Source organism: Salvelinus alpinus, chromosome 10, assembly GCF_045679555.1.
Source record: "Salvelinus alpinus chromosome 10, SLU_Salpinus.1, whole genome shotgun sequence".
Lineage (NCBI taxonomy): Eukaryota > Metazoa > Chordata > Actinopteri > Salmoniformes > Salmonidae > Salvelinus > Salvelinus alpinus.
Genome location: NC_092095.1, coordinates 76,355,303 through 76,366,044, shown reverse-complemented (window position 1 = coordinate 76,366,044; position 10,742 = coordinate 76,355,303). Strand labels below are relative to the sequence as shown.

Below are 10,742 nucleotides of genomic sequence, written 5' to 3'. Positions count from 1 at the left end.
CTCTCGCTCTCTCCCCATCCTCTCTACCCATCTCTCTCTCTCCTCTCCCCTCTCCCCCATCTCTGGTCCTCTCTCGGTCCATCGGTCTCTCCTGTCCTCTGTGTAGGGGATATATAGGTCTTTAACAGCAGCTATCATCATATTAATATCGTCCCCGTAATGCCAGCAGGGACGTTACACAGAATGTTCTCCGCTATGTGAACCCACCCCTGTGTGTGTTTGTGACAGGGCCAACTCTGACCCCTCTGCTTCACAGCTTTCCCATAATCCTCTCCTCCACAGCCCTCCGCTGGCGTGAGATCCTGTTAGGACCGAGCGTGACCACCGCCCGTACACACACACACACACACACACACACACACACACACACACACACACCACACACACACTGCGGAGCTGGGTGTGATGCTGCCACTTGTCTGTCTAAACCCAGTAGAATCTGCTAGTTCTGCCATCGTCAGTGACATTAATGTTTTCATTGTTTATGCGTGTCTGTCATCGCTATCTGACGGAAACTGTCACCAGCATCACACACACAAACACACACACGCGCACACATACACACTCACATACACACACACACACACACACACACACACACACACACACACACACACACACACACACACACACACTGGTTTACATCCATACTTCATTTCTAGTGTTGGATGTGTTGTCCCCCAGCGTGTGTGTGTAACATAGATGTGAATAGTGTGTGTGTGTAACATATATGTGAACAGTGTGTGTGTGTGTGTGTGTGTGTGTGTGTGTGTGTGTGTGTGTGTGTGTGTGTGTAACATATATGTGAATAGTGTGTGTGTAACATAGATGGTAACAGTGTGTGTGTCTCTTCCAGCCGTCCAGGATGAACAGGGTCTGGAAGCAAAGAGGTCCATCAAGAAGAGAATCAAACAACTCAAGGTGCTGGACCCAAAGATCGCTCAGAACCTCTGTGAGTACTGAGACACACACACACACACACACACACACACACACACACACACACACACACACAACACACACCTGTTTCAAACATACCTCAGAACCTGTGTCAATTTTGCTTTTCAATCCAGACGTGTTTAAAACATTTGCTGTAAAGCAATGAGTGGAATAGTTTTATTTTGCTGCGTTTTGCTGCACAGTGGAAGTGGAAAGGTGAACAAAGACAAAACCACATTGTCTTGCAAAGCAGAACGTCACTAATTGTTTGTGTGTATTAGTTGATATAAACATCATACCAGATCTCTGTGTATTTTCTCCAGTTCCTCCGTAGACACACAGTGTATTAGCTGATATAAACATCATACCAGATCTCTGTGTATTTTCTCCAGTTCCTCCGTAGACACACAGTGTATTAGCTGATATAAACATCATACCAGATCTCTGTGTATGTTCTCCAGTTCCTCCGTAGACACACAGTGTATTAGCTGATATAAACATCATACCAGATCTCTGTGTATTTTCTCCAGTTCCTCCGTAGACACACAGTGTATTAGCTGATATAAACATCATACCAGATCTCTGTGTATGTTCTCCAGTTCCTCCGTAGACACACAGTGTATTAGCTGATATAAACATCATACCAGATCTCTGTGTATTTTCTCCAGTTCCTCCGTAGACACACAGTGTATTAGTTGATATAAACCTCATACCAGATCTCTCTGTGTATTTTCTCCAGTTCCTCCGTAGACACACAGTGTATTAGTTGATATAAACCTCATACCAGATCTCTGTGTATTTTCTCCAGTTCCTCTGTAGACACACAGTGTATTAGCTGATATAAACATCATACCAGATCTCTGTGTATTTTCTCCAGTTCCTCCGTAGACACACAGTGTATTAGCTGATATAAACATCATACCAGATCTCTGTGTATTTTCTCCAGTTCCTCTGTAGACACACAGTGTATTAGCTGATATAAACATCATACCAGATCTCTGTGTATTTTCTCCAGTTCCTCCGTAGACACACAGTGTATTAGCTGATATAAACATCATACCAGATCTCTGTGTATTTTCTCCAGTTCCTCCGTAGACACACAGTGTATTAGTTGATATAAACATCATACCAGATCTCTGTGTATTTTCTCCAGTTCCTCCGTAGACACACAGTGTATTAGCTGATATAAACATCATACCAGATCTCTGTGTATTTTCTCCAGTTCCTCCGTAGACACACAGTGTATTAGCTGATATAAACATCATACCAGATCTCTGTGTATTTTCTCCAGTTCCTCCGTAGACACACAGTGTATTAGCTGATATAAACCTCATACCAGATCTCTGTGTATTTTCTCCAGTTCCTCCGTAGACACACAGTGTATTAGCTGATATAAACCTCATACCAGATCTCTGTGTATTTTCTCCAGTTCCTCCGTAGACACACAGTGTATTAGTTGATATAAACATCATACCAGATATCTGTGTATTTTCTCCAGTTCCTCCGTAGACACACAGTGTATTAGTTGATATAAACCTCATACCAGATCTCTGTGTATTTTCTCCAGTTCCTCTGTAGACACACAGTGTATTAGCTGATATAAACATCATACCAGATCTCTGTGTATTTTCTCCAGTTCCTCCGTAGACACACAGTGTATTAGTTGATATAAACATCATACCAGATCTCTGTGTATTTTCTCCAGTTCCTCTGTAGACACACAGTGTATTAGCTGATATAAACATCATACCAGATCTCTGTGTATTTTCTCCAGTTCCTCCGTAGACACACAGTGTATTAGCTGATATAAACATCATACCAGATCTCTGTGTATTTTCTCCAGTTCCTCCGTAGACACACAGTGTATTAGTTGATATAAACATCATACCAGATCTCTGTGTATTTTCTCCAGTTCCTCCGTAGACACACAGTGTATTAGCTGATATAAACATCATACCAGATCTCTGTGTATTTTCTCCAGTTCCTCCGTAGACACACAGTGTATTAGCTGATATAAACATCATACCAGATCTCTGTGTATTTTCTCCAGTTCCTCCGTAGACACACAGTGTATTAGCTGATATAAACCTCATACCAGATCTCTGTGTATTTTCTCCAGTTCCTCCGTAGACACACAGTGTATTAGCTGATATAAACCTCATACCAGATCTCTGTGTATTTTCTCCAGTTCCTCCGTAGACACACAGTGTATTAGTTGATATAAACATCATACCAGATATCTGTGTATTTTCTCCAGTTCCTCCGTAGACACACAGTGTATTAGTTGATATAAACATCATACCAGATCTCTGTGTATGTTCTCCAGTTCCTCCGTAGACACACAGTGTATTAGTTGATATAAACATCATACCAGATCTCTGTGTATTTTCTCCAGTTCCTCCGTAGACACACAGTGTATTAGTTGATATAAACATCATACCAGATCTCTGTGTATTTTCTCCAGTTCCTCCGTAGACACACAGTGTATTAGCTGATATAAACATCATACCAGATCTCTGTGTATGTTCTCCAGTTCCTCCGTAGACACACAGTGTATTAGTTGATATAAACCTCATACCAGATCTCTGTGTATGTTCTCCAGTTCCTCCGTAGACACACAGTGTATTAGCTGATATAAACATCATACCAGATCTCTGTGTATTTTCTCCAGTTCCTCCGTAGACACACAGTGTATTAGTTGATATAAACATCATACCAGATCTCTGTGTATTTTCTCCAGTTCCTCCGTAGACACACAGTGTATTAGTTGATATAAACATCATACCAGATCTCTCTGTGTATTTTCTCCAGTTCCTCCGTAGACACACAGTGTATTAGTTGATATAAACATCATACCAGATCTCTCTGTGTATTTTCTCCAGTTCCTCCGTAGACACACAGTGTATTAGCTGATATAAACATCATACCAGATCTCTGTGTATTTTCTCCAGTTCCTCCGTAGACACACAGTGTATTAGTTGATATAAACATCATACCAGATCTCTGTGTATTTTCTCCAGTTCCTCCGTAGACACACAGTGTATTAGCTGATATAAACATCATACCAGATCTCTGTGTATTTTCTCCAGTTCCTCCGTAGACACACAGTGTATTAGCTGATATAAACATCATACCAGATCTCTGTGTATTTTCTCCAGTTCCTCCGTAGACACACAGTGTATTAGCTGATATAAACATCATACCAGATCTCTGTGTATTTTCTCCAGTTCCTCCGTAGACACACAGTGTATTAGTTGATATAAACATCATACCAGATCTCTGTGTATGTTCTCCAGTTCCTCCGTAGACACACAGTGTATTAGTTGATATAAACATCATACCAGATCTCTGTGTATGTTCTCCAGTTCCTCCGTAGACACACAGTGTATTAGTTGATATAAACATCATACCAGATCTCTGTGTATTTTCTCCAGTTCCTCCGTAGACACACAGTGTATTAGTTGATATAAACATCATACCAGATCTCTGTGTATGTTCTCCAGTTCCTCCGTAGACACACAGTGTATTAGCTGATATAAACCTCATACCAGATCTCTGTGTATGTTCTCCAGTTCCTCCGTAGACACACAGTGTATTAGTTGATATAAACATCATACCAGATCTCTGTGTATTTTCTCCAGTTCCTCCGTACACACACAGTGTATTAGTTGATATAAACATCATACCAGATCTCTGTGTATGTTCTCCAGTTCCTCCGTAGACACACAGTGTATTAGTTGATATAAACATCATACCAGATCTCTGTGTATTTTCTCCAGTTCCTCCGTAGACACACAGTGTATTAGCTGATATAAACCTCATACCAGATCTCTGTGTATGTTCTCCAGTTCCTCCGTAGACACACAGTGTATTAGCTGATATAAACCTCATACCAGATCTCTGTGTATTTTCTCCAGTTCCTCCGTAGACACACAGTGTATTAGCTGATATAAACCTCATACCAGATCTCTGTGTATGTTCTCCAGTTCCTCCGTAGACACACAGTGTATTAGCTGATATAAACCTCATACCACATCTCTGTGTATGTTCTCCAGTTCCTCCGTAGACACACAGTGTATTAGCTGATATAAACATCATACCAGATCTCTGTGTATTTTCTCCAGTTCCTCCGTAGACACACAGTGTATTAGCTGATATAAACATCATACCAGATCTCTGTGTATTTTCTCCAGTTCCTCCGTAGACACACAGTGTATTAGTTGATATAAACATCATACCAGATCTCTGTGTATGTTCTCCAGTTCCTCCGTAGACACACAGTGTATTAGCTGATATAAACATCATACCAGATCTCTGTGTATGTTCTCCAGTTCCTCCGTAGACACACAGTGTATTAGCTGATATAAACATCATACCAGATCTCTGTGTATGTTCTCCAGTTCCTCCGTAGACACACAGTGTATTAGCTGATATAAACATCATACCAGATCTCTGTGTATTTTCTCCAGTTCCTCTGTAGACACACAGTGTATTAGCTGATATAAACCTCATACCAGATCTCTGTGTATTTTCTCCAGTTCCTCCGTAGACACACAGTGTATTAGCTGATATAAACATCATACCAGATCTCTGTGTATGTTCTCCAGTTCCTCCGTAGACACACAGTGTATTAGCTGATATAAACATCATACCAGATCTCTGTGTATTTTCTCCAGTTCCTCCGTAGACACACAGTGTATTAGTTGATATAAACCTCATACCAGATCTCTGTGTATTTTCTCCAGTTCCTCCGTAGACACACAGTGTATTAGTTGATATAAACCTCATACCAGATCTCTGTGTATTTTCTCCAGTTCCTCCGTAGACACACAGTGTATTAGCTGATATAAACATCATACCAGATCTCTGTGTATTTTCTCCAGTTCCTCCGTAGACACACAGTGTATTAGCTGATATAAACATCATACCAGATCTCTGTGTATGTTCTCCAGTTCCTCCGTAGACACACAGTGTATTAGTTGATATAAACATCATACCAGATCTCTGTGTATTTTCTCCAGTTCCTCCGTAGACACACAGTGTATTAGCTGATATAAACATCATACCAGATCTCTGTGTATTTTCTCCAGTTCCTCCGTAGACACACAGTGTATTAGTTGATATAAACATCATACCAGATCTCTGTGTATGTTCTCCAGTTCCTCCGTAGACACACAGTGTATTAGCTGATATAAACATCATACCAGATCTCTGTGTATTTTCTCCAGTTCCTCCGTAGACACACAGTGTATTAGTTGATATAAACATCATACCAGATCTCTGTGTATTTTCTCCAGTTCCTCCGTAGACACACAGTGTATTAGTTGATATAAACATCATACCAGATCTCTGTGTATGTTCTCCAGTTCCTCCGTAGACACACAGTGTATTAGCTGATATAAACATCATACCAGATCTCTGTGTATGTTCTCCAGTTCCTCCGTAGACACACAGTGTATTAGTTGATATAAACATCATACCAGATCTCTGTGTATGTTCTCCAGTTCCTCCGTAGACACACAGTGTATTAGTTGATATAAACATCATACCAGATCTCTGTGTATGTTCTCCAGTTCCTCCGTAGACACACAGTGTATTAGTTGATATAAACATCATACCAGATCTCTGTGTATGTTCTCCAGTTCCTCCGTAGACACACAGTGTATTAGCTGATATAAACCTCATACCAGATCTCTGTGTATTTTCTCCAGTTCCTCCGTAGACACACAGTGTATTAGTTGATATAAACATCATACCAGATCTCTGTGTATTTTCTCCAGTTCCTCCGTAGACACACAGTGTATTAGTTGATATAAACATCATACCAGATCTCTGTGTATTTTCTCCAGTTCCTCCGTAGACACACAGTGTATTAGTTGATATAAACATCATACCAGATCTCTGTGTATTTTCTCCAGTTCCTCCGTAGACACACAGTGTATTAGTTGATATAAACCTCATACCAGATCTCTGTGTATTTTCTCCAGTTCCTCCGTAGACACACAGTGTATTAGCTGATATAAACATCATACCAGATCTCTGTGTATTTTCTCCAGTTCCTCCGTAGACACACAGTGTATTAGCTGATATAAACATCATACCAGATCTCTGTGTATGTTCTCCAGTTCCTCCGTAGACACACAGTGTATTAGTTGATATAAACATCATACCAGATCTCTGTGTATTTTCTCCAGTTCCTCCGTAGACACACAGTGTATTAGCTGATATAAACATCATACCAGATCTCTGTGTATTTTCTCCAGTTCCTCCGTAGACACACAGTGTATTAGTTGATATAAACATCATACCAGATCTCTGTGTATGTTCTCCAGTTCCTCCGTAGACACACAGTGTATTAGCTGATATAAACATCATACCAGATCTCTGTGTATTTTCTCCAGTTCCTCCGTAGACACACAGTGTATTAGTTGATATAAACATCATACCAGATCTCTGTGTATTTTCTCCAGTTCCTCCGTAGACACACAGTGTATTAGTTGATATAAACATCATACCAGATCTCTGTGTATGTTCTCCAGTTCCTCCGTAGACACACAGTGTATTAGCTGATATAAACATCATACCAGATCTCTGTGTATGTTCTCCAGTTCCTCCGTAGACACACAGTGTATTAGTTGATATAAACATCATACCAGGTCTCTGTGTATGTTCTCCAGTTCCTCCGTAGACACACAGTGTATTAGTTGATATAAACATCATACCAGATCTCTGTGTATGTTCTCCAGTTCCTCCGTAGACACACAGTGTATTAGTTGATATAAACATCATACCAGATCTCTGTGTATGTTCTCCAGTTCCTCCGTAGACACACAGTGTATTAGCTGATATAAACATCATACCAGATCTCTGTGTATGTTCTCCAGTTCCTCCGTAGACACACAGTGTATTAGCTGATATAAACATCATACCAGATCTCTGTGTATGTTCTCCAGTTCCTCCGTAGACACACAGTGTATTAGTTGATATAAACCTCATACCAGATCTCTGTGTATTTTCTCCAGTTCCTCCGTAGACACACAGTGTATTAGTTGATATAAACATCATACCAGATCTCTGTGTATTTTCTCCAGTTCCTCCGTAGACACACAGTGTATTAGTTGATATAAACATCATACCAGATCTCTGTGTATTTTCTCCAGTTCCTCCGTAGACACACAGTGTATTAGCTGATATAAACATCATACCAGATCTCTGTGTATGTTCTCCAGTTCCTCCGTAGACACACAGTGTATTAGCTGATATAAACATCATACCAGATCTCTGTGTATGTTCTCCAGTTCCTCCGTAGACACACAGTGTATTAGCTGATATAAACATCATACCAGATCTCTGTGTATGTTCTCCAGTTCCTCCGTAGACACACAGTGTATTAGTTGATATAAACATCATACCACATCTCTGTGTATGTTCTCCAGTTCCTCCGTAGACACACAGTGTATTAGCTGATATAAACATCATACCAGATCTCTGTGTATGTTCTCCAGTTCCTCCGTAGACACACAGTGTATTAGTTGATATAAACATCATACCAGATCTCTGTGTATTTTCTCCAGTTCCTCCGTAGACACACAGTGTATTAGCTGATATAAACATCATACCACATCTCTGTGTATGTTCTCCAGTTCCTCCGTAGACACACAGTGTATTAGCTGATATAAACATCATACCACATCTCTGTGTATGTTCTCCAGTTCCTCCGTACACACACAGTGTATTAGCTGATATAAACATCATACCAGATCTCTGTGTATTTTCTCCAGTTCCTCCGTACACACACAGTGTATTAGCTGATATAAACATCATACCACATCTCTGTGTATGTTCTCCAGTTCCTCCGTACACACACAGTGTATTAGTTGATATAAACATCATACCAGATCTCTGTGTATGTTCTCCAGTTCCTCCGTAGACACACAGTGTATTAGCTGATATAAACATCATACCAGATCTCTGTGTATGTTCTCCAGTTCCTCCGTAGACACACAGTGTATTAGCTGATATAAACATCATACCAGATCTCTGTGTATGTTCTCCAGTTCCTCCGTAGACACACAGTGTATTAGTTGATATAAACATCATACCAGATCTCTGTGTATTTTCTCCAGTTCCTCTGTAGACACACAGTGTATTAGCTGATATAAACATACCAGATCTCTCTGTGTATTTTCTCTAGTTCCTCCGTAGACACACAGTGTATTAGTTGATATAAACATCATACCAGATCTCTGTGTATTTTCTCCAGTTCCTCCGTAGACACACAGTGTATTAGTTGATATAAACATCATACCAGATCTCTGTGTATTTTCTCCAGTTCCTCCGTAGACACACAGTGTATTAGCTGATATAAACATCATACCAGATCTCTGTGTATTTTCTCCAGTTCCTCCGTAGACACACAGTGTATTAGCTGATATAAACATCATACCAGATCTCTGTGTATTTTCTCCAGTTCCTCCGTAGACACACAGTGTATTAGCTGATATAAACATCATACCAGATCTCTGTGTATTTTCTCCAGTTCCTCCGTAGACACACAGTGTATTAGTTGATATAAACATCATACCAGATCTCTGTGTATGTTCTCCAGTTCCTCCGTAGACACACAGTGTATTAGTTGATATAAACATCATACCAGATCTCTGTGTATTTTCTCCAGTTCCTCCGTAGACACACAGTGTATTAGTTGATATAAACATCATACCAGATCTCTGTGTATGTTCTCCAGTTCCTCCGTAGACACACAGTGTATTAGTTGATATAAACATCATACCAGATCTCTGTGTATGTTCTCCAGTTCCTCCGTAGACACACAGTGTATTAGTTGATATAAACATCATACCAGATATCTGTGTATTTTCTACCAGTTCTTCATTGATCTTTGCTGGTTCCTGTGTTTCTCACCACCGCTGGCTTCGACTCAGGATGTGTAGGAACTGTAGAAGTGGTGCTTGTTACAGGCATGAGTCCCAAATGGCTACCTAGATAGTGGCTACTCCTTATTCAGGCGCTGGGTCCAAAAGTAGTTGACTATATAGGGAGTGAGGGTGGCGTTTTGGGACGTGGCCAGTGTTCATGCCGGTCATTATAATGTGGAGTATTGAGAGGCGTAGGAGGCAGAGACGGAGAGATGGAAGAACACTCACTCATCCGTCTGTCAGTCACTCAAACAGAGAGGTCAGAGGGCAGCGTATAAATGCTTCTCCTCTCTTTCTCTCCTTTTCTCACTCTCTCTCTCTCTTTCTCTCCTTTTCTCTCTCTCTCTCTCTCTCTCTCTCTCTCTCTCTCTCTCTCTCTCTCTCTCTCTCTCTCTCTCTCTCTCTCTCTCTCTGTCTCTCTCTCTCTATGTCTCTCTCTCTCTCTCTCTCTCTCTCTCTCTCTCTCTCTCTGTCTCTCTCTGTCTCTCTCTGTCTCTCTCTCTGTCTCTCTCTCTCTCTCTCTCTATGTCTCTCTCTGTCTCTGTCTCTCTCTCTCTCTCTCTCTCTCTCTCTCTATGTCTCTCTCTATCTCTCTCTCTCTCTCTCTCTCTCTCTCTCTCTCTCTGTCTCTATGTCTCTCTCTCTCTCTCTGTCTCTCTGTCTCTCTCTCGATTTCTTTTCAACTCGCTTTTGACTTCCATCTCTAACTTTCTGTGGTTTCTTTCTTTCTGGTGGGTATTTGTACGTACTCTCGGGATCTGCACAAAGAGAATAGGCAGTTAGTGTTGTCTCTATCGCTCTCTCTCTCTCTCTTTACTTCCTTCCTCTCTCTCTCTTTCCTTCCTTCCACTCACTCTTCTTTCCTCC

At 40.8% G+C, this 10,742-nt stretch overlaps 1 protein-coding gene across 1 annotated transcript in view; it reads left to right on the top strand.

Moving 5' to 3' along the window:
• The first annotated feature begins 828 nt into the window (after positions 1-828).
• The window catches only part of LOC139532996 (protein diaphanous homolog 3-like), a 255,078-nt gene continuing 245,164 nt past the window's right edge, over positions 829-10,742 (top strand). Inside the window, exon 1 of the mRNA XM_071331142.1 lies at positions 829-952. Coding sequence (XP_071187243.1) covers positions 829-952 — 124 coding nt within the window. The remainder of the gene's footprint in view (positions 953-10,742) is intronic.